At 48.0% G+C, this 27139-nt stretch overlaps 1 protein-coding gene across 4 annotated transcripts; it reads right to left on the minus strand.

Annotated features, from left to right (window-relative positions):
- Positions 1–250: 250 nt before the first annotated feature.
- Positions 251–25923, minus strand: LOC115404080 (putative homeodomain transcription factor 2). Of its 4 annotated transcripts, XM_030113221.1 has the most exons (21): positions 25698–25923; positions 17646–17726; positions 10974–11030; positions 10645–10656; positions 8393–8462; positions 7774–7932; positions 7006–7171; positions 6074–6235; positions 5144–5372; positions 4908–5054; positions 4661–4817; positions 4507–4577; positions 4294–4422; positions 4128–4213; positions 3857–4049; positions 3642–3773; positions 3364–3450; positions 2732–2887; positions 2525–2620; positions 2312–2437; positions 251–2196 (listed from the first exon to the last, which is right to left on the minus strand). In XM_030113221.1, exons 2-21 carry the CDS (start codon positions 17688–17690, stop codon positions 2176–2178), a joined length of 2301 nt encoding a protein of 766 aa, XP_029969081.1. In that variant the 5' UTR covers positions 17691–17726; positions 25698–25923; the 3' UTR covers positions 251–2175. The 4 variants fall into 4 exon arrangements, with proteins under 4 accessions (XP_029969081.1, XP_029969083.1, XP_029969084.1 ...); XM_030113223.1 differs by lacking the exon at positions 10645–10656; XM_030113224.1 differs by lacking the exon at positions 6074–6235.
- Positions 25924–27139: the final 1216 nt, after the last annotated feature.

The following is a 27139-nucleotide window of genomic DNA, read 5'->3' on the forward strand; positions in this document are numbered from 1 at the left end:
GTTTTTTCTTTTCTTGTCTTCAGGCAAGTCAGCTTTTTTCTAAAAATCTTTTTTGACATCTGGTATATTGAAACAAGGGTACCTGCCTGAAGAAAAGAAACTGATAAATCAAAGGAATAATGAACCTAAATGAACTTTTAGAGGCTGAAACAGCAGGAAGTGAAACTTTGAAAATGGATTTTTTTCTTCTTCTGCAGCTTCACTAATTCTGAACTATTTCTTGAAAAAAAAAAAACTTCAAACAAATGAGTCCAAATCCAACATCCACTTTTTATTTTTCTTATAAAAATGTAGACCTTGTGGACAGACAAGTTCACCAAAAAAAAACAAAAAAACACTAACTCTAAATACTCGGACTCGTTGAAAACAGCATCACAAACACAGAGTCTTGAACCAAGATTCGCTCTCATACAGAATTTGTTCCTTAAAAACAGTAAAAGGTGCCTCTCGTCATGGTGATCGCCAAGAACAAACAAACTTTACAAATGAACCATGAGAGAACAACAACAACAACAACAAAAATAAAAAGATTTTTTCCAAAGGGAAACAAAAAAAGATCTTAAAGCATGAAGCTACAAATACATTCTTCTCCCAGCAGAGACAAACTAAACTTAAATAAGCACTTTGGTCTTCCTCCTCCATGATGAAGATGACGATGATGCTGAGAACGTTTCTCTTCACGTACCGAGTGGGCTTCACGTCAGACGACGCACGCTTCAAATCTGAGCCGCGAGCGGGAAAAGCTGCTGTTTGAAACCGGCTTTAAAGTGCGGAAACCAGGTTCGAATGTTTCGGTTTTTTTTTTTTCAACTGAATTTTGATTCCAACGTACAAAAACATCCAACTGTACATTCAGGAGAGGAATAAATTCAGTATTTTTTTCAGATTGTCAAGATTAGAAGCTTGAGGTGAAAAATGAAAATAGTCTTTTGTCATGACGCATTGAGAACAGATCTATAAAAAAAAAAAAAAAAGAGTGAAACAATCGATTCATACGAAAAAAAGCATCAGTCGACATCCGAAATACTGTTGAAAGTACTGATGTGCATCGTGTGTGTGTGTGTGTGTGTGTGTGTGTGTGTGTGTGTGTTTTTCTTCTCTGTGCAGTAAACTTGCCGCTTCCATGACTTTGGGAACCTGTGCGGTTTGTGTCGATGTCGAAGGGCTCCCTGCAGGAATATTGCTTCTGAGACGAGGACGATGAAGGTGACGGTCTTGATTTTTTTTTTTTAACGAGAACTAAATCCTGTAACACGTCAAACCACAAGCGCGAAAGCAGCTGAAGAAGAAGGTAAAACGTGCTGGGCGTGACGATCAAACGCAGAGACGGTGCGAAAAACGAAAATTCAGAGTGAAAAATCTGAGTCTTGTGAGCTGAGCTGAAATGTAACATCGTGAATCTTCAGATTTCACTTTCCTCCACCGGACTGGATCCCTGTTCTTCTAATGTCCACATCAGCTCCTCTTTTTTAAGACCAATTTCTATTCAGTTCACTTCTTTCTACACATGTGGAGCGGCAGTCTGAGTGAATCGCTGGGACATTGTTTTCTGAAGATTTGTTCTTCATGCCTAATCACATTTTTTTTTCCACCTGGAAGCTAAAACTTCGGCATTGTGTGAGATTTCCCTCCAGTAAATCTTTTAGAAACTCATCTGGATGAATTCAAGCAAATAAAAACAGGCTTTATAGTCGTGAAAGTAAAGTTCTGCTCAGCGTATAAATAAAAAACACAAAATAAAAGCACATTAAACGACTTCACTTCGCCTTCAGTTTAGCTAAAACGTTGAAAAAAAAAAAAAAAAAAAGAAGAAATGCAGCTGAGAACCTGAACCATCATCATTCATGTTGGTAATAATACTCACACTTGTGCGCAGGCGGGTAAGATCTGGGAAACGTCGCCTCGGTGTCACAGAACACAACGGAAATAAAACAAACTAGAATTCAAATAAAGCCTAAAGTAAAAACACTGAGTGGGTAAATAAATAGTTTGTGGATTGCACAGAGTGGGAAGGTTGAAGGTCAAAGCACGCTGATATGTAGAGACTGACGTTCAGTCCTTCAGTGAGTCGACCTGCAAGTCAGTCAGACGGGCGTTCAGTCAGTCAGTCGGTCCGGGAGGGGGCGGGGCTTTCCACGCCGCCGCCGCCGCCGCCGTCCACGCTCCGGTTCACTGTCACGATTTGATCTTCCACAGCTGAGAAGACAAAGACACGCAGGTGACTGTGCTGTTTTCATATGAGCCCGACGGAATCAAATGAAATCTGTCAGGAGACGAGTTTAAACATCGGCGTGAAGCGCGCGACCTTTACCTTCAGGTTGAACCCCAGCAGGTCGGATATGACCCCCGACACGGCCGACAGGATGACCACCTGCGTGATGTTGTACAGCAGAGGGTTCATGGTCAAACCGTAGAGCCTGAACGGCGTATCCAGCTCCTGCAGCGGCACGCAAACACCGGACACCCATTAAAACCAGAACACTGAGAGGGAGGGTCGACGCAGCAGACAGGAAGTGGTTTGAACCTTGAGTAGCTTGGTGGCCAGTTTCAGGACGTTGTTGACCAGCGTCAGCTCCTCCTTCTTGTTTGGCTTCTTCTCCATCTTCAGATACAAGTTGATCTGCATCGACAAAAACTGTCTCAGGAACGTTTTCAGGTGAAAACTTAAAACTCCCGCTGCGTTCTGGTGGCCTGTTCACCCGACGGCGGCGCAGTGGCGCGTCCGGCGTACCTGTTCGGTGAGCAGGATGGAGGTGTTGCTGTACTTCTTGCTGGTCTCGGAGCCCAGAGTGACGAACCGGAGCAGGAACAGAGACAGACTGGAGCACCAGATCACCAGCTCCCAGTTATAGTGGCACTCCAGGAAGGTCTCGTGCACGTGGAGCAGCTGCAGGGAGAGCAGGGCATTGGGAAAACGTCTGAGATGAACTGAACAGAAGCAATCTTCATCACTGAGATGAAGAAAATACAGAAAAAAGAAGATTTTCAGAACAGAAAATGGAGTGATTTAAAACAATTAATGCCAGTAAAAAGCAGGACTTTAAGACTGAATTGTTCTGTACTATGTAAAGCTGGAGTATAAATAATGAGATCAACAGGATATAAAATGTTTTTAGACTATTATATAGTTATAAACGTGATAAAATCCACAATTCATCCAGTTCTGCTTCACCATTAAAGTAAGAGACGCTCCAATGTTGCATACTATACTGACCCCTGGTGGCCCAGAGTGTGAACTACAGTACAACGATTAATGGATGTTTTCTGTCACAACATCTGAAGAACATGAGAGTCTCGAGGCGTATAGAAGCTCAGTAATGAGGAGTTCATCCACAGCTTTGACTCAATGTCCTCAGAAGCTACCTGAGCGCAGCAGATGAAGACGACGGACAGCGTGAGCAGGAAGGCCGACGACACGATGACGTCCACTGAGCGCTGAGGGCCTCGTCTCTGTGGACGCAAAACAAAAAAACACACTCCGGTTCAGCCACACACACTGCAGTTTGATCTCAAGAGGACTGGAACAGGAAATAATAGATCTCTGTCTTTCTTTTAGTGCCACAAATTGTTGCTATAGCAGGCCAGTTCACATTAGGACCAGAATAAGTTCATGTCCATCATGAAGCCTGGTCTTCTCGCACCTTCAGGTAGGAGCGCAGCGAAAGCCACATCTTGATGTTCTGAACCTTCTTCAGTCTGAAATGAGGGACTTCAGACTTCCTGGCTCTGCGTGCTGAAGTCAGGTGACCAAACAGTTTGGCGAACAGCAGCCTCTGCAATGAGAGAGTCCGGTAAACACACCGGAACCATAACTGGAACCAGAACCGGAACCAGAACAGAAGCACGAGCGTTTCACCTGTTTGTATGTCCTCTCTGCCACGCTGAGCAGGAAGAAGAAGAGCCATATAAGGCAGACGCGGACCAGGAAGCTGAGCGTCACCATGGTGATGACCATGGCGCCGGATCCGGACCCGCCCCCCAGAGCCACGGACAGCAGCTCATTGGCTGAGAGCGTGGTCAGCTGATCCAGCTCGCGGTACTGAGCCAACCTGCAGGGGAAAAAATAAATAAATGAATAAATTAGATCATAGAGAGAACAAACAGGGCCTGAGTTTAATGATCTGTACCTGTAGGCGAAGGGAGTGAGTCCGAGAGTGACGGCAACCAGGTTTCCAAACACCTGATAGCCGATGCCGGGAGTGTAGAGGTTGACCTGGACGGAGGGACACGGAGCGTCAGCCCGGAGCGCCGGCGAGTTCGTTCACGCGATCAAAAACAGGAGGTGGAGCTCACCCTGTTCATGATCATGCCGCTGATCTCCAGCACCGACATGTCGGCCTTCTTGCACTCGTTCCCCTCCCACACGATGGCGCTCACCCTCTCCAGGCCGGGGTTGGAGCTGTGCAGCCAGGGAATGTGACCCTGTGGGAAAACGAGACGAATTCACATTTAAATGAACAGAAAGGAACTTTAGCAATCAGGATTTTTAATTTGAAATGGTCTAACCTGATGGAAAGGGTCGTCTCTGTATTCCTTCTTTGCAGGCGGACACACCGGCGTTCCCCCTCCTTCGCCCTCTGCACAGGAGAAGAGTGACGGCGTTGATTCGCAGTCGGTAAAGCCGGGCGGCGTTGGAATGAGAGCCGGGGTTTCCTCTGACCTGTTTCCGACGTGCAGGACGACCGGCACTCCGCGCAGTGCAGGAAGTCCTCCCACATCAGGTCCTCCGTCTCCGACTCGTGCCGAGTGCTCTCCGAGTCCTGGGTCCTCAGACTGGAACACCTGGAGCTGCAGCTGGTGCCGGACTTCGGGACGTCCTGCGGGGCGAACGGGCGTTTAGCTCGGTGGACGTTCCACAGCGGGGCGGAGAGGAACCGAGGAACTGATCGCCCGTGTGGCGCGCTCACCTCCACGGCGTAGTGCTTCTTGTAATGGTGCGAGCTCTTGCGGTTCCGGAGCGTGCACTCGCTGTTCATGCGCTCCACCCCCCTGCGGAGGGCGCTGTAGGACGCCTCGGGGTCCTCCTCGCTGGAGGCCTCGTCCGACGCCGGCTCCTTTAAAAAAAAACACAAGCGGCGCGTCAGCGGAGCTCAGCGCGGACGGGGTGTGACGCTCGCCGGGCGATCCCCGGGCGGTCGGTCACCTTGGCGCCGCCGGGCAGCATGAGGCCCGAGCTGCGGGCGGCGTGCGCGTGCACGGGCTGCACCAGCGAGCTCCAGCACGCCTCGTCGGCCCGGTTCAGCAGGTCGCAGCGCTGCTCGTGCAGCTGCAGCCCCTCCTCGCTGCTGCGGTTGGTCACGCGGCCGTCCAGCGACACGTAGCCGTTGTCCGTCTCCGTCGACTTGTCGATGGAGAGCTTGGACTTCTTCGACCTTGAAGGGGGGCGGAGAGAACGGAAGAAGAACAACAAGAAAAGAGGTCGACAGGAAAAAAAAATAGAGAGAGATTCAGATTAAAAAGGAGGTGAAGCAGCTTTCGGTTTTAACAGCAGGCATGCAGCACATCGATCACAGCGTGTGGAACATTCATGCGATGGTGAGGATGAGGGGGGTGTGAAGGGGTGTGATGAAGAGTTCAAACGGCGGTTAAAGCGTGTGGCAGACGAGCGAGGTGATGGAGTATGAAATGTTCCACAGTGCTACGGTCGGCTGAAAGCCTGTCCAAACAGAAGCACGGGGAGACGCAGTGCTCAGAAGAAAAAGACAAACTCAACAAAGTGATAAAAGTAGAGGAGTCTGAGCCTGTGAGCTGCGTCCCCGTGATTCTGTTCAACATCTGTCAGATCAATCCCCTCCCTGGACAGTGAGAACAAGTCTCTTCTTCTAAAACATCCGAGAAAAGCTCCCAGGAGCAGCAGGAGAGGGATTGATGTTCCAGCTAAAAACAGCTCAGATCTGAGCCGAGGCTGGCCTTCAGGAAAACACACAACCTTTGAAGCTAAATTTGAAGTTGAAGAAAACACGAGAGCCAGAATCTACTGAAAATACTGAAAGCGTGAGTCTGCAGCACTGAAGGCCAGCCTCGCCTCTGCACGGCGTCTGGTTTCAGGAAGATGGGAAACAAAAATACACACCCAGCTTTACAGATATCATGCCAGAAATCTTGGAAGAAAGCGCCCAGGCTGTATGTGGTGCTGGCTGAGTGGGAGTGTGGCGCCCCCTCCTGTGTGTTATCGGTAGTGCTAGACCCGTCGCCTTCCCTATGCACCTCCATCTGAGATGCCTTCCTCAACTTCCTTCAGTGTGGAAAAAAAACGGAGGGTGGAGAGAGACTTAGAGCGGACCCGGACACTCGGAAGGTCTGCAGCGGCGCGTGTGCAGCAGGTACCGCGCCGCTTTCTCGCTTTTTAGACTTTAAAACAAACGCAGCACGTCAAAGTTGGTTCCCCTGCTGCACACCGACGCTGACAGAGAGAGACAGAGAGAGAGAACAGGCAAATTCTGATACAATCCCAAAAGGTTATAAAAGTTCAAATATGATCAAACAAAAGAAAATGAGAAATCAGAAACAGAGAAACATTCAGACCAACAGAGTTACATCACTTTAGGCTTCATGTGATTTTGCCTCTTTAAATAGAGCTCTTGTTTCATTACGGAACAGAAATCGTTCCAAAACTTTGGCATGGTCCAATTTTCTACCCGAGAGAGGGGAAAGTGTTTGTCATGCGCCTGAGATGCAGCCGCTCACTCAAAAACTGCAAATCTAAGCACTGCAAGGAGACAGCGACTACTCTACTGTCACACACACACACACACTGAAAACTGTCTGATTTTAACCAGGGAGAGATTTCCTTCACACATTCTGGTGAACACTGAAGAGTTGGGGAATAGATTTTAGTCATAGTTAAAGAATTGGGATCGCTAAAGTGAAATGAAACTAAATGCAACCCATCAGGTGTGTGATTTTAAAGGTTTAGATTTAGGAATTCTGGAAAAATCTCCTTGATAAACCGTTTTTTGCTCTCCATCCCTCCCTCATGTCCACATTTCCTTCCTCCTGCCGTACCTGCGTCTCTTGCCGCCGCCGCCGGAGGCGGGTTTGGGCGTCCGGGTGGAGACGATCTGACAGTGCACGGTGCCCAGCAGCAGCATGAGCCAGATGGCGCCGAACACCTCGGTGGCCGGGATGCCATGAGGCTGGGAGATGGTGACGTACAGGACGGCCGCCGCCACTGAGAGACGAACGGAGACACAGACGGAAACATGAAACAGCCACACAGCAGACTCCATCCAGAGCGGCCTGGCAGGTGCGGAGCAGGTCGTGTAAGTCTCTTTAAATCTGTGGGAAAATCTGAGGACGCATTTATCAGATTTACTGAGCGGAAATGTCATTTTCCCACAGCTTGGCAGTAACGACGTAGAAGTTCTCATTTAAAGATTCACTCCCATTTCCTAACTTAAACCTCTCCCGATGCTTATCTCTTCCTGTTGTTCCTACAGCGTGTTTCCTGACGTAACGCACACGAGGCTTATTACACAGGCCTGTGTGAACGCCTCCCTCCCCTGAAGCTTTAGCCGAGTCCCCTGCATGAATTGTTCTCGCTCTGCATTGTTGCAGATTCAGTGGACCTTTACAGACTCTAATGTTCTGCAGTTTGACCTTTAAAGCCACAATCCGGAGAGTGAATTCAGTTTTAGAGCTCTGAAGATGGGAGTGATGTGACGGAGAGGTTTCCATCGGTGCTTCTTCAAACAGAAAATCAATGTTTTGAGGGGAGAAGACAAATAAACCGCCACGTGAATCTGTGTGTGTCACAGTCACGCTCACACCTACCCTGCAGCAAATAGAGAGCCAGCAGCAGGAGGAAGATGGCTCGGGAGGTGACCTGGATCCACCAGCGGTAGAAGAACGGGAAGAAGACGACCCGGACGATGCCCTTCCTGGTCAGCGACGTCCACGGACTCTCCGGCTTGGCTTTAGCGAAGGCGGAACCTGAAGATGGAGGAGCGCAATGAGGGCGAGCGAGCGCTCGTCACGAGGAGCTCAGACTCTATCTCCTGATCTCTTCCTCTTCCTTCCATCTGCCTCTTTCAATCCCTCCGTCCATCCATCCATCCTACTGCCTTCACTTCCCTCACAACGAGGAGGAAAACGGACCGTTGTGATGAATAATTGAGAACGTGACGGATGCCAGAGAGAAGAGGAAAAGATGGGAGCAGAGATAAGAGCGGCAAAGACAGAAAGAGAGGGACCAACAGTGACAGGAGGTTGGCACGGCGGCGCTGGCATCCCCAGTGAGTGTGTGTGTGTGTGTGTGTGTGTGTTTTATGCAGACTACGCGGCGTGCCTGATGAGTTCAGCTTGGGCACAAAGCCTGTTCCAGATCTAATCTAATCAGCCTGATGGAAAAAGGGGCGGGGCCGCAAAATACAAACGAGTTCACTTCTCTCACCTCGGACCAAGTCCACGTCTATGAGATCCGGTTTCACGTGGCCCGTCTTCTTGGGCTTGTTCCTCAAGCCCTGCAGGAGACACGAGGACAGAGTGAGCGAGGAGACACACACGCGCACACAGACGTGCACACACACATGCGCTCGGTGTCTGAGGAGTCATGCCGTGCATTCACACTGCTGCTCACGTCGAGCAGGGTTACTTCTGAATGTCGTGAAAACGCAGCAGGCAGACCCTGGATCAGCTGCTCTGTTCACTCTCGCATCCTGAGAATGTCGCACGCTTCATTTCTGAGAATCCCACTTCCTCAAACGTTGCACACCACAGTGTGTCTACAGATTCCCTCAGAAAATTTACGTATGTGTTCACACACTGTCTACATTGTTTGCTTTACATTGTGGTTTAGGTTTCTGTCTCGCTTTAACTTCTGTCTTGCTGTTGTTTTAATTCAACCTTTAAGAGCTTTCATGCATTTCCCCACTTCTCTTTAGACCTTTACAGGTCACTTAACACAATCCTGCTGTTACTTTCTGAGCCTCTAGGTGTATTTTTAAATATTTTGTCTGTTCAATACCAGTCATGTGGGCAAAAAAACACTAAATGGTCATGTTAATTATTTTTATTGTGAGTAATTGACAATTTTTTGACAATATTTCAACTCTACAGACCTCCACATCATCTATATTCTGCTGGTTCAGCTATTGCTTGTAAAAATAAAGCAGTATGTCTCTTTTATGAAGAATGATCTAGTGGATCAAACACAGGAAAAATAATTCACTCGGTGTTAATTTTAGATCAATACTGATTAGCATTTATGGCACCCGTGACCGAGGGCAGTCGCGTTGATCCCCCCTTTCAGCTAAATCCTGGACAACTTGCTGCGAGTCGATTAGGAATGTGGCATGAGAATCCAGACAGAGGCTTCAGGTTCACACTAATATTTACATTTGGGATAATCAAGTTCAGGGTTATCAGTGAATTTTGTGATTGGGAGGCTGTATGCAGGCTCTTATCTTTAAATAGCACAGTCACTGAGTTAATACTGTGTGTGTGTGTGTGTGTGTGAGAGAGAGGCTAAAAGAAGCCGATCGATGGCTTCCTCTCGGCGGGCGGCAGGTTTATTGCTGCGGTAAAGTCCTCCACAGTCGCCTCACTCTTATCTCGGAGCTATTCATAGCCGTTCCCACATCTTTGCAGACTCATTGTTGTCGTGGCGACAGATTACTTGTATGGTCTCCATTTGTTTGCTTAATTAATTAAACCCAAATATTAGCAACAAATATAAACAAAACCTTTACATTTTAAAGAAAGATTGCTTGTTTTATGGGTTTCCTTCAGGTATATTTGTGAGCGGTGTAATTCCCGTACAGGCCAGCAGGTGGCTACAGGCTACAGCGCCATGTCTGGATCAGGAGCCCAGCAGGAGTTTATTCTGTCTAATAGGTTTAGACACTGCTTTGGGAGCAAGTGCTTTCCTGTCTTTCCCCTTCCAAAAAGCTTTCATGAGAAAGAATCCAAATCTCTCATTTTTCACTAAATCAGTTCTTTATATAATTTAAAAGCATTTATCAGGAGGAAGATCGCTTCCAGCAGAAGCATGAGCAGAGTAACAAAGCTACTCCATCTTCTCCTTATTAAGACAGGCAGCCGCTGCTAAAAACAGAACTGGAGCGCCACATCGGACTGTTTTTTTGAGAGGAAAGTGTAATTCATCCTTCAGAGGCGATACGTCCAGTAACCATAATATACCCACAAACAAAGTGTGCTGCCAGCTGTACGGACCAACTCTGGGAAACCATTTACTTGGCAGAAGTGTCAAGGTCACAGGCGGTGTGTGTGTGTGTGTGTGTGTGTGTGTGTGTGTGTGTGTGTGTGTGTGTGTGTGTGTACTTTGAGCTCATTAAAGAGAGTGTTTCTCGCCTCTCTGTTTACATGACACACGGCACCGTACAAGGCAAGGACGGAAAACAGAGCGGAGTGGAAACCTCTCATCATTAGCACGTGAAAAAAGTGAATCAGCACAAAGATTTGGTAAATTCTGAACCGGCAGATGTGAATATGAAGCTGTTTTTAGTCCCTGGTCTGAGTGAGCTTCCCAGAAGTCGGTCTAATTCGACAATAAGCCTCTCTGGTGCTGATAACAGACAGGCGTGGGGTTAATTCACACAGCTAGACTCAGCCACCAAACCAACCAAACACCGTCTACCGGGCTACAGCGTGGGTGAGCAGACGTGCACCCCGCCGGGTACTCACCAGAGAAATGAACTGAAGAGAGGAGGAAGAAAAGACGGGTGGAGGAGGAGGAAAAAAAAACAAGAGGGCGGAGGTGAAGAGAGGAGAGGAGGGCGGATGACGGCCCAGCCAGGAGGGCAGAGAGGAAAGAGTTAAAAGAAAAAGAAAAAAAAAAAAAACAACAACTGGTGGCAGCGTAAAAGACAACACGAATGAAAAAACAAAAACAACGGCAGAACAGATGGAGGAGAGAAACTCATCCAGCACACAGAAAGACAATAAACAAGTGGAAGACAGAGAGGAAGAGGAAGACAACAGAGAAAATAAATCAAACTGTGGAGCGAACAGACCTTTATTTCTCTCTGCTCCACCGATTTCTCCCATATCTGCTGGTCGTAGGCGCCGATCTGCAGGGAGAAAACGCACATCAGAACATGTGGGGAGTCCAAAAACACTTAAAAAGGTTTATTCCTTCTTTCTTTCATACAATAACAGTAACAGAAGCTTCAGTGTTTACCCAAAACACAACAAAAGCTTCATTTCAACTCTGTAATTTCCCCATTTTCGAACCAGCAAAACTGTAATTTCGAAACGTTTTCTTTCATTAAATCCCTGAAAGGTGCCAGAAAAACTCAATCAAATCCTCTGACGAGTCTGCAGAGAGAAGAGCCGATTTTACCGCGAGTGCGAGATTAAGATTGAAAGCTTCAAACGGTCACAATCTCATAAATCGGACTCGACGTGAGAGCGAAGCGTTAAATGAGCGGCGGCGGATCGCAAATTAGGATTCTGAAAAGTTTCATCCTCAAACTCTGCAAACACTTCTGCTCACTCAGCAAGTCCGAGAGGCTTCAATTCAAATGTCTGATTTCTTCATAATCCTAAAATAGAAATTGCCGTGGAAGTGCCAGACAGAAGCGGCCGCCGGGAGCAAGGCTCCCTGCTGGGTTTATCCCCACATGTGCTTCAGATTTGGGCTGAACACGTGCGAGCGATTCCCTTTCTGGAGCCGAATTCCGCCCAATGATCAGACGAAACGTTGGCGGCGGATTGACGGCAAATGAAGACGCGTTAACGGCGAGTGAGCGAGAGCGTAAAGAGAGCAGTGACCTCTCAACGTCGCCTGAAGGGACGGAGGTCATGGGGGTGAAGAGGTCAATCCTACAATACGCTTTCAACTGGTGGATTGGAAAACCTGTGGAACTGGTCCAAAAGGGGGAATCTCTGCCAGTATTTATCCTCGTCTCACACACACACACACACACGCAGAGAATGAGCTGCAGGAGAGTGTTTCAGGGCCAGACAGGCGTTTATTTGAGATTTCTGACCTGGAGAGACGCTCAGCAGGAACAAAACTGAGGCTCTCCGAGGTCAAACTGCACTCAGTTCGCCCCGTAGGGGGCCTGTCAGCTTCTCGAGGCTCATTCTGATTATTCCAAGCAGGTAAAACGTCTGACACCGGAGCAAGAGTTGTGGTTTCATCCTTCGTTCGCGTCAGAGACGGCAGAGAATCGGCCGGCGAGCCGACCTCGGCAGATCGGCGTATTCAGGCTGGGAGGCCGGGTCGGCCCCGCGGCCTGCCAGTGGAAACTCTGCATCTTTAATGACAGTTCATTAAAGATGGATCGAAAGCGAGGAAGAGAGAGGTCAAAGACAGCCAAGGAAGAACACAGAGCAGAGAAAGTGGTGCTGAAGTAGGTTAGAGTGTATTAACAGACTCTGGGAGGGTGCGAGTGTACATTTTCTCTCCGACTTCTTGACAGTCTCCAGCATTGTGTGTTGCGTGCGTCAGAAGATGCGGGTCGAGCGGCGCGTCACGCCGCTCTCGCCCCGTATAGCGTGTCCAGTCTTTCACTGCAGCACGAGGCTCCACGGATCACGTTACAGTCGCCTCCGTCCGCATCGGGCCTCAGCAAGACCCTGTGAGGAATTCCTCAGACGCGCGGCCTGTTTGCATCAATTTGGAAGCAGCTGAGCGCCGCGAGGCTCTTCATGTGCTCCGACATTTCCACATCAGCCCCCCCCCCCCCCCCGTAAATAACAAGCTCTCTGTTGTGACTCTGCGGCTCTGGTTGGTTTGTTTTAAAGAGCCCGGAACATGTTTTTATCCTCACAGGAGAGCAACAGACCAAATCGAGGATCAGCACCTGGAATATGGACGCCATGCTCAATGCCGCCTGTCAAGGCCAAAGCAAGAATGAAGCAAAATACGGCGTTTTTATTTTTAGTTGGTGCACCAGGAAGTGACTCACCAATTCATCAGAAACATCCTCATAAAGAATAAAGGCTGACTTTCCCACGTCGCACCGTCTGCCGTCCCCCTGACTCATTCTGAACCATGGAACATCAACGGTTCAGTCAGAACACTGCTTTATTTGTTCTTCAGTCGAGTCTGGTCTCTGATGAGGCATTTTACATAAGACGACGAAAAAAACAAGCAAAAAAAAAAAAGAAAAAAAAAATTCAAGCTGAACTGAACACCGAGAACAAACCGCCGGTCCAGGAAGTGACGCACATTTCTATTTCCGGTCTCTTCTGGTGGATTCTCCATCAACACTGACTTTTGTTGCATTTCGGGTGTCGACAACACAACTTTTTGAAAACGCTCCGATTCCATGCACGGACTCAAACTGGAGACTCTCCTGCTGTGAGGCCAGACTGCTAACCACTACTCCACCGTGCAGATATCCTAAAAGCTCCGGATGGGGCTAAATCTGACGTTTGACCGATTTGCTGTGTGACTTTCGGACTGGCAGCTTCATTTCACACACTGCCCCACCTACTGGACCATACACACCACGAAACACACACACACACACACACACACACACACACACCCGGAGAGGAGCTGGTTCGTGTGGAGGACAGCTGAAGGGCAAACGAGACGAGGCTCCGGAGCAGCGAGAGATAAAAGGAGGAAAGTGGGCACGGAAAGAGAAAACACACACATACACACACACTGTTGTGGCGTTGTGAGGTAACTGAGATCTGACAGAGTGGAATTAACGCTTAATCCTCTTACGCTCGCAGACACACACACACACACACACACACTGATCTGCACATCACCGCCTGCTCACTCCCATCAAACGCTCCGAACGCTTTCAAGCAACAAAACTGCCGTATCAGAGCGGGGCTGTTACCGCACTCTCAGGGATGACGAGTGTGCCGCAGCGGCGATGCTGGTGTCGCCATGGCGACGGGTGGAGGGACGATGAGGAGGAGGAGGGTGGCGGTTATATAACCACTGGCTCTGCTGTCGGGGGCATCAACACGTGCAGCGATGCGGCGGCGCTGCTGGAGTGCGCCTCTCCAGATGGACGATGAACAAATCGGCACAAATGTCGGCCGTGAATTATCGACCCCGTTCATCAGAGCCTCATGGCGCCCTTCAGCCATCAGACAGGGTTAAGGAGACCGGGGGGGAGGGCTGACTCTTTAAATCTGCTTCACTCAGTGTTTCTAGATATGATGGGAGGTGGAATCTTCACCACAGCTCCCGCTAATTTTCATATTATCCATACAGCTAATGCAGCGTCGCTTTTGCGTTCTCACGTCTTTATGAAATATGCAGCCGCTTTCTGTCGACAAGCGTTCAGCAGCCAAAGATCAAAACATTACCCTCGCTAGGGCTCAAAACTGTGACTGAACGGAAAAAATGACTGGCAGCTTGACGTCCGCTCGGTAAACACAGACCACTCCAGACAGCCGCCGATGCTTCTCTCCGTCTGTGGAAAGTGTAAATTAACTGCCAGCGGGTTCGACATGACGACTTTGACAAGTCCAAACGTCAGAAAATACGATATGATGAACATAATTAAGTGATACTGGAGCTCCCGGTGAACGGGCATTTGACGGTGAAATCCGTTCAACTCATTCAATTAACTTACACAACTTTGACTGTTAACGAAATACAGTCAATCCAAGCTGATTTTTTTCGAGGCTGAAACGTGAATAAAGTGTCACTGCTGCTGATTCAGGGCAGAAGTTTGAACGCTGAAGCCATTCCGTGCCTCACTGTTAAAAATTCATAAACCTTTCCTGCTTCCTTCCGGTCGGCGGGCGTCTCTACGATGAGTGGCTGGCAGAGATGGAAAAACCCTGACCTGTGTGTGCGAGTGTGTGTGTGAGAATCACATATTTGCACACATTTGTCTGGGTGTGGTTCAGTCTCACACAGTGACAGCACAGACACACACTTTGGTAAATGTATCCGGATACAAAGAGGCTTTCTTTGATTCTAGGTAAGGGGTGTTGAACGTTCCAGGTCAGGGGTCAGGGGTCACATACAGTCCAAATTCATCTCCGGTGGGCCGGATGGGAAAAATGCTGCCATAGTAGCCTTTACATTTAAACTTTAAAGTCATTCATTTCCCAGCAGAAGCAGCTCGGAGAGGCGAAAGTGTGCGTTTGGAGCTCAATGTGCGACAGTTGGCCACCCTGGATTAGTCGGATAATCTCAATTAAAATATTCGTTCAGTCGACAGAGACGTTAGTCACGAGGAACATCCTGTACACGCAGCAGGAGGAAGATGCTGAAGGAAGGCAAAATTCAAAATATCTCAATCTTAACTGAGGAGTGTCTGGAATGTACAGAAAAGGACTGAAATCTCCAAAACCTGCAGTTTAAAATAATTTAATCACCGATTTCTTTCAAATTCAACTCTTCTATGATTCAACCGATTTCCAACGGGAGGAGAAATGAGACAGCCGGCCGTGGCGTGGAGATTAACACACCGTCAGGTGTGTTTTCAGCCGCGGCCATGGTAACACACTGTTGGAGAGTGTGTGGGGTTTAGTCTCAGCTCACACAGCTGAGTGTGTGTGAGTGTTTGAACAAAAAGGTGCGTTCATGCGTCAGCATTTTTACAGGAAAAGTCAAAATCTGTAACTATAAGTGAATTATTTACCAATCTGTTGATTCTAATCATGTCAGTGGAAGACAGAGTCACGAAGAGACTTCCTGACCTTGTAAAGTCATCAACGTCCACAGACCTAAAATATTAACTGTGTCACTTTCTCAAAATAGCCCTAAACCCGCCGTGCAAATGAGACCTAAGCTGATTTGCTCCAGTTCAACTTTTCAGGCTTGAAATCTGCCGCGGCGGCCGCGCAGAGCGCATTTTTATAACAAAACGCTCTCGATAAAGCCGAATAATCTCCACAGGAAACTGGCAACGACTCCCTACTTGGCAACAACAAACACTGCGTCAGACATAAAAAGTCAGGCCTGTCTGGCGCCGCTGCAGATACAGACCGCCGGGCTGCGTGCGCCTCGGTTGTGATACGAGCCCTGGCGTGGAGCTGTGGTGAGAAAAAAAAAAAAAAAAAAAAAAAAAAGGGCAGCCGGCTCTATTTTTACAGCCCGTCTCCAGACATAGCTCCGTCAGAAATACACCGTGACTCAGGAGGGCGGCGGAAAGCGGGAAAAGCAGCCAGATATGGACGTTTCTCCGCAGAGACGCCGCCTCGTCCAGTGAGAGTTGTCTCTAGTTTCAGAACGTCAGAGCATTCTGTCCGACTGGTTTATGAAGCTTTTCTTTGTTAAAAACAGATCCACATATTAATAATTCAGTTTAATCCTCAGGACTGTCTCTTCACTCCCATCCAGGCCCGAGTCGCTCATTTCCATTTGGAAAGAGGAGCAACGCCCAACTCAATCAAAGCATTACTGTTTCCAAACAGTTCCAAAGAGCTGCGCCGTCAGCGACTCTGAACACGGATGATGTGCAGCTTAAGACGCGGCGAGAGCTCAGCATTCTCACTCAAAAACACTATTGTGCAAATAGATAAAAGTCGCAAACTCTGGCAGCGGCGCGCTCGTTTTATTAACTCACGAGAGCAATTAAGAGATAAGAGGTGGAGCGCATCGACGCCGCCGTTCAGATACGCCGACACCGATCATGACGTGCAGCGAACCTGATCCGACCTGTGGCGAGACGTTCAGCGGAAATCAAAACAAACGCAGCGTTTTTCTGGAGAACACAGGGGGCCTGAGGACAGGTGTGTGTGTGTGTGTGTGTGTGTGTGTGTGTTTTATTCATTCATGACTCAGCTGTTGGCGTCACAGGTCTGCTTCTGCCCAGACAAGCTCAGCTAGACTCAAACACACACCGCAGACGTTCTGCTGGCGTAGCTGTTCGATTAAACTCTTGTTTGGCGATCGGAGAGGCAGAAGACGGAGGAAATAAGAAGCGGAGGAGGCCGTGACGACCGGACGGCGGCGGCGGAGGAGTTTGTAAGCTGAGAGCTGCAGGGGAGAGCGGCGCCGCCGTCCAGCGGAGGATCCGATATCCGAGACCATGGAACAAGAGGACACACAACACCGGCGCGGTGGCACAGTGTGCCGAGCCGCATCGGGCGCCGACAGCCCTGAGGAGGTCACCCAGGAAAACACACGACCGTCTTGGGCCGGGTTCACACGACAACGCGTTTTCATGATATAATCATCAAATCAGCCTTCAAGCATCGAAGCTGAAGGCTCCGTCTTGGACTGAATCATTACTGGGCACGTGTGTGTGTGAGTGTGTGTGCGCAGTGTCCACATAGTAAAAAGCCTTTCTGTTTTATGTCCACATCTGTTAGTGGCAAAGTACAAAAAGACGCCCGCGTAACGATGCTGGTCCAACAGATTTTACAAACATTTCTATCTCACTGCAGGGTGATTACTTCTGAAAAGTCAGGCGAGGTTACTGCCCGTCATAAAAGAGATAGCAACAATTTACAGACAATAGGAATGATATCATGAACCTGTTTGACTTTTCAAGTTATGTAAGATAAACAACCGCTAATTGGTGGAGAAACTTTCTTAACAAGGCTCCGGGCAGGAAGAGCAGGTTACAAAACAAAGAAATACACAGAAGAGTTCAAGAAAGGAGCCATGCAATGCAATCCACTCAAGCATCAAAACATGAACTTTTTTTTTTTTTTTTTAAGATAATTTTCTTTATAAACCAAGTGTGACGATGGCTGGAGATTCTGACAATTATCACACAAAAGGAAGGAGCGTGCGGACGTCTTACCTTCTTCTGGTACCACACCACGGCATCTTTCACCTTGGAAGCCATTTACATTTCCCTTCTCCCCGTCTAGGGCATCTTAGACTGGAAACACAGAGCGAGGGAGGGAGGGAGGGAGAGAGGAAGAGAGCGGCGTGAGTAATGAGCGGGAGACGAGGGCGGCCGAGGGCTACACCTGGGAGGCAGGTGTGACGCCGAGTGGGAGGAACGGCTCAGCCCATTACAGCGCTCAACACACAGCTCGGTCCGACCGGAGCTTTCATATCTCCACGCCGGAGAGATGCCAAACGCATGAGACGTCAAGTTTGTCAGCTTTCCAGCTGCTGTATCGTAAAAACAGCCCGGCGAACAATGACGGATTAATACATTAATCCTGGCAGGTAATCCAACTGAACCACATTCCAGGATAAACATTTATTCACTCTGACAGGAAATGTTTCGGCTGCGGATTAACGACGAGTCGCCTGGGTCTGCGCGATACTCATAAACCACATTCTGTCGAGACACATCCAGGTGTCAAACATGAGGCTGGTGGGCCAAAACAAGCTCGCAAGAGCCTCCAAGCTGGACAAACTACAAAAATTTCAAATAAATTTATGACAAAATCAATGTATTTTGTAATCAAAATGTAAGCAGTTCTAAGCTAACTGCTTATACATACATACACACACACACACACATATATATATATATATATATATATATATATATATATATTTTTTTTTTTTTTTTTTTTTTTTTTTTTTTGGTATCACTATTTCCTTCGTGGTTTGGCCGGATTTGAGACTCTTGCGGGCCGGTTTTGGCCCACGGGCTTTATGTTTGACAGTGCTGACTGGGCAGGATACATGCAGAACTCACTGCATGTCTCCGTGATCTGATCCGTACAAACTGTCCAAGCAAAATATGCAGGTTTATAGGCAATAAGGAGGAAGAAAATTTCAGAAAAGTTCAATGAAAAAAAAAAAAAAACAGGGTTTCATAATCGGGGCGAATCATGATTTCATTTGCTCAATCGTGTCTAAATCTTGCTGGATTAGTAATATGTGGGTCACTAATGGAGAGCACACCGGAGGAAGAACCAGCAATGTCGTCAGTGCGTGTCGTTACAGAAAGGAGATCCTGCGGTGACGTGAGCCGCGCTGGATCCTGCAGAAATGTGCATGAACACCGCTCCAGCCAGGGCTTCCTTTATTTTTAATCGGCTTATCCCACTTTGTTTATGGGCAAATTTGGTGTTAATAAGGAGACTGTGGCAGATTTGACTGGCAAAAAGAAAATAAATAAAATCGGGGAGGTGGAGGGAGAAGTCAGCGAGCGGGCTTCTTGGCTCCCCATCCCTTCCTGTGTCTTTCAGCCCGTCTGCATCTCTTTGCTGCCTCTGTTACATAAGCGCGGCGTTGTCCTGCCGAGTGTGTGGGAGGAACGGAGGGCTGATTCACAGGGTAGCTTTCCCTTTCTTTCCTTTTTTTTTTTTCTTTTCCCTCCACTCTGTGTGCTGAATTTCTGAGTTCTGCCACTCGGTTCCACCTCGAGTCTTGTGCTTCTCCCCTTCGGGCTCGTTGCATTTCATCCTCGACGTCCTGCTTTGCATGTGAAGGCCTGTCCGTGCTGCGGGCCTGAGTCAGCAGGACGCCGGATCCCCCGCGTTTTCACTTCCACGGCATTTTTCTGAGCCATTTCTGAAACGCTTTTTCATCTCTGACTGCTGCTTTGGAGACAAAATTACGCCGTTCTGTTCATCCTGCGCCCGTCCAGCCATTCACCCTGCAGGAACGTGCTTCGCAGAAACAGACCGTCGGCTTATCTACTCAATAACACAATGCAGACGTTTACACACGTGACAGAGTTGCCACTTCAAATAGAGGAGAAATGTGTGTGTGTGCCAAAGTCCAACTCGTGTGTCAACAGCGTGAGAACGTGCGGCGAGAAAGCGGGAAGGAGAAAAAAAATAAATAAATAAGAGAATCGACTCAAACCGAGTGTGAACAATGCAAAACAAACGGCGCTGGAGCTTCCAGCTGACTAACGCTCAACACCTACAAACCGAAAGCTGGCAGCAGCGCTGCACAAACACGTCTGGATGCATCGCGGCAAGTGCACGCATTTCTCTGGCCCCAGGGCAAAAGACATTTTTAGCAACAGGAAGAGTTACTTTCTTGCTTTTGTCTTGTCGTTACGATCGCCGCTCCTCCCCGCGGCCCGCGGTCTCGCCGCCGCACGCGCTTCCTCGCAACGAGGAACACACACGTTTCTTCTGCATGCACAGGAATCAAGTTTAGCAAGGATGGAAAACACAAACAGGAGAGCTCAGATCAGGGGTGTCTTTAAAAAGAAGCGCGTTCTTAAAATCTTCTCGATGTTTTAGCCATAATGTGGGCAGGTTTCTGTCCACGGGCCTTATGTTTGACACCGATATTGATAATAGCACAGGCATATGGTGCATCCCTGGTTAAAAACGCCTCCCAAACTACCATGACACCATTCAGAGAGATGCTCCAGTGAAGTTACTTCACAGCAACAGTTGCTAAATATTCCTGCAGGCGAGACGCCCGTCATTAGTGGGAACCAGCAGCTCTGTTTTCTGTTCTGCAGCTTCAAACCCGCAAATCCTCCCCGTGCACGGACAGCCACGCAAAACAATAATAAGACACAGGCGGGTCCTCCCCGCTCAAAGCCTGGAAGATCCCATCATCACACCTGGGTGCGATGCCAGCGGCGGCTCACACACATTACCCGGACAAAAACACCCACGGAGACGCACATCATCCCCTCACACACCCTCATCCAGCGGATTAGCTGCAGAGTGCAGTGTTATTACTTGTGCTGGAAAACATAAGGAGATATTTCCAAACACACTTCTCACAGTGTGGTTTTTCCTGGTGGGTTATTTAGGGAACACCGCCCAGACAACACACACACACACACACACACACACACATTACAGGTCAGATAAAGCAGAAATCAGCAAGACTGAGAAGAAAGCTGGTGTCAACAAGAAAAGCTTCATTCACAAATGTGTCCTATGACACAGCTCCCAAAGAATTTAGCAACTTCCATAACAACACACACACACACACACACACACACACACACACACACACACACACACACACACACACACACTTCTGCGGCCAAATCCGTCTGCCCGCTGCTGTCTGAACTGACCCATTTACAAAGAGCGAGCAGTGGACTCAGACAGTGTGTGTTATGTGGGCCGCACAGCGCACGAGGACTCCGGCGCTCGCCGCCGTGTTTGATAGCGTCGCGTGAACGTGTGTGTGTGTGTGTGTGTGTGTGTGTGTGTGTGTGTGTGTGTGTGTGTGTGTGTGTGTGTGTGTGTGTGTGAGCCCTGGCGTTAACGGGATGAGTGCAATTAACCATATGTCTGTGGCAGCTCCTGCACGGGGGACGGGGCTCACGTGGGCACTTCAGGTCCTCAAGGCAACACACACACACACACACACACACACACACACACACACACACAAAACAGTTTCTCCTTCAGGAATAATGTTCATTTTGAGCAAATTTTCCGTGAAAAACACTGAATACCTGAGTCACCGAGGATAAATTGACTCCGGTCACGTGGAAACGCACAAACCTGGCCTTGTTTACACGTCCATGAAGGGAAAAACGCCTCTCAGCCCCGTCCCTCCAGCCAGAGACCAATAAAGGTGAGGAGAGCGAGGGTGTGTGGCCAGCATGAATGTGTCTCTGTGAGTGTGTGTGTGTGTGTGTGTTGGAGCCTGACGACGAGGACTTCATTCTCATGATGGTTAAACGGTTACACAACTCGCCACGCTGCAGCTTTTCAATCGGGCGAAGCAGAGGTGAAATGAATCACGTATGAACGAGGAACCTGGACACACGAACCGACAAACACACACCGGAGTCGCACCGACACCGAGGCTGCCGCAGCTTCTCAGACACACTGAGGGAAACTTTTCACCTTCAGTCTCCCGAATATAACTTGAGGGATTAATCCCGGGGAGATGGAGGATTTAGATGAGAGGATTGAGATTGCGCCTGATAAAAACTGTAACTTTGAGGACTCGTGAAGGGCGGACGCCGCTTCGTCTTCCTAGAAGTACCTTCGCCGCTGCCGCCGCCGTATCTGTGCAAATGTCAGGAGCTCAGCGGAGCCCAGGAAAGACAAATAAAGGTCAGCGGATGGCGTGTTTGTTTCCAAATCCTTAAAACGCCGCATCCGAGGATGACATGACAGGTGATGCACGCTTAAATTCAGTGGCGTGAGGGTTGACGGCGCACGCCAAGAGAGCCTGGGTGGCCGCCTCTGCAGCGCAGGAAGCTATAATTAAGAAAAACCGATTCCTCGACGTGGATCGTGTTTCGTGCTGCACGTGAATCGAAACAAGGTGAAACAGTTCTGAGCGGCGAGACGATCAGCTGACGGCTCCCCGGGGCGCCACGCTGACCGCTGCGCTCCATCTCCGCTCCGCAAGTCTCCAATGAGTCTTTTCAAAGTGAGGATAAAAAACAAACAAGGAGGAGGAGGAGGAGGACTCGTGACGTGTAACTGGAGCCGTCCGCTCTCGATCTAGGTCCTCCATTTTTCATGACGGTCGCAGGTTACCACCGGGTGAGGGGGCACGTGTGTGTGTGTGTGTGTGTGTGTGTGTGTGTGTGTGTGTGTGTGTGTGTGTGTGTGTGTCTACTGGAAACATGAGGCGTTGTCGATAAGGGTCGAAGGTGTCAGAGGGGGATCCAGATGAGTGTGTGTGTGTGTGGTTCGTGTGTTTCACCGTGTCCTGCGATTGTCTCCCACTCTCGGGTGACACCACACGACCCAACGCTTGACCTATATGGCGGCTGAATTAGTCATGCACTGTCTCCTCAATATTTTAAGCGGTCGAGCCCCCGGGAGCCCATGGAGACCCCGGGGACGCTCGGATTTGTCACCGCAGAGCCTCAAACGTGTCAGCGACCAGCCGGCAGATCACTTCCTGTCTGCAGAAACGCGTTTCGTCGCCTCGCTGTGACTCACAGGACGGGTTCACCTCAGCTTTGAGTTTGTTTCTTTGAAGCCAAACCAGCTTCTCGGGTCTGTATCATCCACTTTTATTTATTTCTGTAAGGAAACAGGACTTTGGAGATGAGTCTGAAGGCCCCAACAAACCCAGAACAGCCACAAAAACCCCATCCAGTGGAAATTCATCCATTCATTCAGAGTTTTAAGACATGAACTGAAAGACATTTCCTCAATACACCGAGGGAGCAAAAACAAAAAAAAATATTAAAGTTCAAACCAGAACTACAACTACAATGTAGGACACCAGAAGGAACCAGCAACCACAGAGCAACTGCAACAGCCGAGTGATGCAAGCTGCTGCAGACAGTCGACTGGCTTCACTTCACCACACACACACACACACACACACACAGAAACACACACACACGCCTAAAAAAAGAACTGTCTGTTGCTTCTGAGCTCCTCTTAAAAGGGAAGTTGGACGGGTTTTTTTTCACACCGTCATATTTTTCCATCCGTCTGTCTTATAAAGATAAACTGAAGTCAAACGTGTGTGTGCGTGTGTGTGTAAGCTGAAAACGGGGTGTTGAAGCATGCAGCACACAAACAGAAACAGCGTGTGGATTCTGCGAGCGGCCGATCGCTCCATGAACCCCGCTCTGATCCGACGGCTCGTCATTTGGGAAACAAACGACTGTTCAGACGATCCGCGTTTGAGATTCAAATCATGTCTGTTTGAGGCGGGCAGCTCGCTGGAATGCCAAACGAAAAAGAAAAAAACAAGAAAGACAGCGGATCTTAAACGACCACGTAGAGAAAAGGAGAGCGTTCTGCTGCGAGCGCCGTGCGATCGTCTCTGGCGCGGCTCCAGGTGCCGAGGCCACGTCGCAGGATCCGGACAGCGGCGTGACGGGAGGACGCTGCCTGCAGGCTCGCTCCCAATTCCCTGAAACGCTAATCATTAACCACGCAGACAGTCGGCCGTCCGTCACCGGCGCAGCCTCCACCGGCAGCTTCCTTCAGGACGACCTTCGGCGTCAGGCGGCCGCCGTTTGTCTCAATCGGCAGCAACTTTCCAGTCTTATTTCACACATTATTTAGTACTTAATGTCATTTTTTTAGGAAGGTTTTCAAAGCAAAGTCCAAGTCGGACACCGTGGACTCCAAAACTACCAGGACCAGGCGGATCTGGACTGGGAGACGTGACGCTCTGGAGGACAACACCTAAAATGACGACTTCACGTCACATTAGAGCCACAGATTATCGATGGATTAGAGGAGCGATGACGGGATTCCCAGAGATCGGGCTCACATTTTCACCGTTGAGGCTGCGACCCTCCATCAGTTCCGCCGGCTCGCTGCACGCCGTCCGATGAGCCGGCGCTCCGGCGCGTGACGTAACAATAATGCAGCTGATGATATAACCAGAAAGCCTGAGAGCCGGTCGCAGGATAAAACACACACACAGAGGATACAGAAGCAGTGTGTGTGTGTGTGTGTGTGTGTGTGTGTGTGGGGGGGGGGCGCATGAGTGTCTCACAAGGTCACTGCACTTAAAGATACTGAGAGACGTGCAGCGGCGAGCGGCGGCGGCGGCGCAGAAGCTGCTGACTGACGGGAACGACCTGCTCAACGCGATATCCATCACTGTCTCAGAGGCATGCAACGCCAGTGTGTGTGTGTGTGTGTGTGTGTGTGTGTGTGTGTGCGTGTGTGTCACATGAGCATCCCGGCTACTGGAGCCACTTTATTCACCTTTCAGCAGAACCGGATTCAATAAGCAAACAATTAAAGCTTTGCTTCACTGTTACATAACGGACGTTCCATTCTCAGAAACGATGAATTGAAACGCTGCAGATGCTCCAGTTCGAGACGAAAAGACAACGTTTCAGCGTTTTCATTTCAGGAAAACTTTCACGTTTTCAGAAATGTCTCAATGTCAATTCAAAGTTATTTCATTAATCTGGTGAGTGAAGGCAGCAGTAAAGAGGCTTAAATGATATTTCTAAAGAAAATACGTTGACGCAAAGAAAATTAATGAAAAGCTTCATTCTAAAACAAATCCCTACATAAACTGCTACAATAGATAAAAGTCAAAGACAAAACCAACCACAGGAACATGTAAATTAAATAAAACAGTGAAACATTTCAATGTATCTATATAGAGAAAAATGAAATGCTTCATTTTATGCATAATAAATCTAAACAGTGCATCATATTTCTAATAAAGACACTGCCAGACAATGATCAGGAATAACATAAAGGGAGATTAAAAGGTTTACGTCTCTCACAATCTGGAACAAGGGAGCAAAATAAGTCAACTTAATGTAAAGTCACAATGGTTCATTTCGTGAGATTTCTGCTATTTAGCACAAAAAAAATCACTTAATTTTTTTTTTTAAATCTGTACTCAACTTCTGAAACTGATTGAGTTTTAATCTCAACTGTCACGAATAAGTAAAGTTGTGCAAAGTCAACAAAAACTTTAAATTAGAAGTAAAATTAATCCTAATCTCACTTCAATCTGCTATATTCAGTCATTTCTGTCAATCAATAAAGGCACCTGAGGCTACATGTTTTGCTGGTATTATTCCTCCTTTTCCTCCTCAAGTCTTTGGGTTTTTCTCCTTCAGACAGTTCGCAGAGAAACATTTTACAGATTATTCACTGAAATTACAGATTTAACAAACCTGATGCACATTTCAGAAGCATAAAAAGGCTTTTTATGGATATTTGTTGCTAATTTTATGAGGCGGGGTGAGTAGAAGGTGAAGGACACGCACATTATGGAAGATAATAAAGTGAAATAGAAGAGATAAAAGTAGAAAAAGCTTCATTTTGGGGGTTTAAAGTACAGAAATGTTGAATGTTAATGCTAATGTAGCAGCTAGCTGGATGCAGCAGTGTAGAGTCTTCCTCCTCCTCCTGCTCCTCCTCCTCCTCCTCTTCTCATGCTACACTTTTAGCTTGAAGCCCCCTGCAGCCACAAACTGCCCCCGCCTCCCCCTCAAACTGCCCCATCTACCCCCCCGTCTCCTCCCTCGGCTGCTGCCCGCTCTTACCTCCGGCACTGCGACGGCTGCTCCGTGATCCTCCCGCCGCTGCGCTGCGCTCCGTATGGGGACTCCGAGCTGAGCCGAGCCGAGCTAGCCTGACCGCTCCATTGTGTGGAGGAGATGCTGAGTGTGTGTGTGTGTGTGAGAGAGAGAAGTGGAGAGGGAGAGTGTGTGTGTGTGTGTGTGTGTGTGTGTCTGTGAGCTCTCTCCTGTCTGAGCTGAACCTCCAGCTTTCCCCTCTCTGCGGCTCTCTGTAAAAATACAACTCCTCCAGCCCGCAACCGTAAAACACCGAGGAGAAGCGCAGTGACATTTCAATGACTGAAGCTGAGATTAATTGCAAAAAAACAAACATGTGATTTAAACTTGTTTTATTTCTGTTTAAAAAAATCTTGCATTTGTTTTGCCATTTGTGCAAATTGCACGACGCTTTCTGTGTTATCTGTAAGATATATTTATTTGACATACAGTAAGTATGATGCAGGAATTTTCACTCATTTCAATTGATATGTGTGTAAAGGTCAATTGGACTGAATTCTAATCATCAGTTGGAAAGGTCTGAGTTGAATTGATAAAATTATTATCATTTCTTTTATTGCAGTTGTCTAACTCTTTAGAGATGTTCAGTACATTTCAGCTTATCAGGTAAAGTGAGTCACTTTGATTCTGACTGAACATTCTAATTATAATTATTTGAAAAAAAAAACATGACTAAAAATAAAAAGAACATCCATCCATCGCCTCAGCTCCAGTTCCCAAACATCCTTAAATAACTTGAGACAACTTGTTTCTCTGGTAGTGAAGACAAAACATCTAGAAACTGACAGTATGACCTTATTCAAATATGCTGTTCTGCAAGCATTTCTCTAGCATTAAATATCACAACAGTGCATTTTTTATTTTTCATTTTTGCTAGCATTTTTATTTTAATCTATTTATTCATTCTATTTTTATGAAGTACTTCTAACTTATTTTAATTTTTTTTTTCCACTTTATAATCTTATCTTACTATTAACTTCGTATCATGTCTTTTTATGTTTTTAGCTGTTTTAACTCCAGTGTTTCCTCAGGGGGGGTTCTTCACACCGGGAGTTGGTCCTGGTCCTCTGCTGGGGTCACTGCGCTCTGGTCCTCTGGTCCTGGCTGGCCGGGGGGGCTCCACACCTTGGTGTGCGGATTCCCCTTGGTCTGGCGGGGTCGGGGGTCGAGCGCTGGGGCCCCAGTATTAATGACCTTCGCCTTCTCCTGGTGTGAGGGGCCCCACTGGTAGTGTTTTCCCATGATGCTTAGTGCCATGCCATGTCTCCTCTGCTGTGTGCAATTGATTCAATGTGTGTGTGTGTGTGTGGTGTGTGTGTGGTGTATACTTACTGATGGTGCGGGTTTTATTCTTTTGTTTTTATGACTGTTTTTACTGTTCAGCACTTTGCGTTGTTTTTATAAATATG

The sequence above is a fragment of the Salarias fasciatus genome, chromosome 17 (genome assembly GCF_902148845.1).
Source record: "Salarias fasciatus chromosome 17, fSalaFa1.1, whole genome shotgun sequence".
Lineage (NCBI taxonomy): Eukaryota > Metazoa > Chordata > Actinopteri > Blenniiformes > Blenniidae > Salarias > Salarias fasciatus.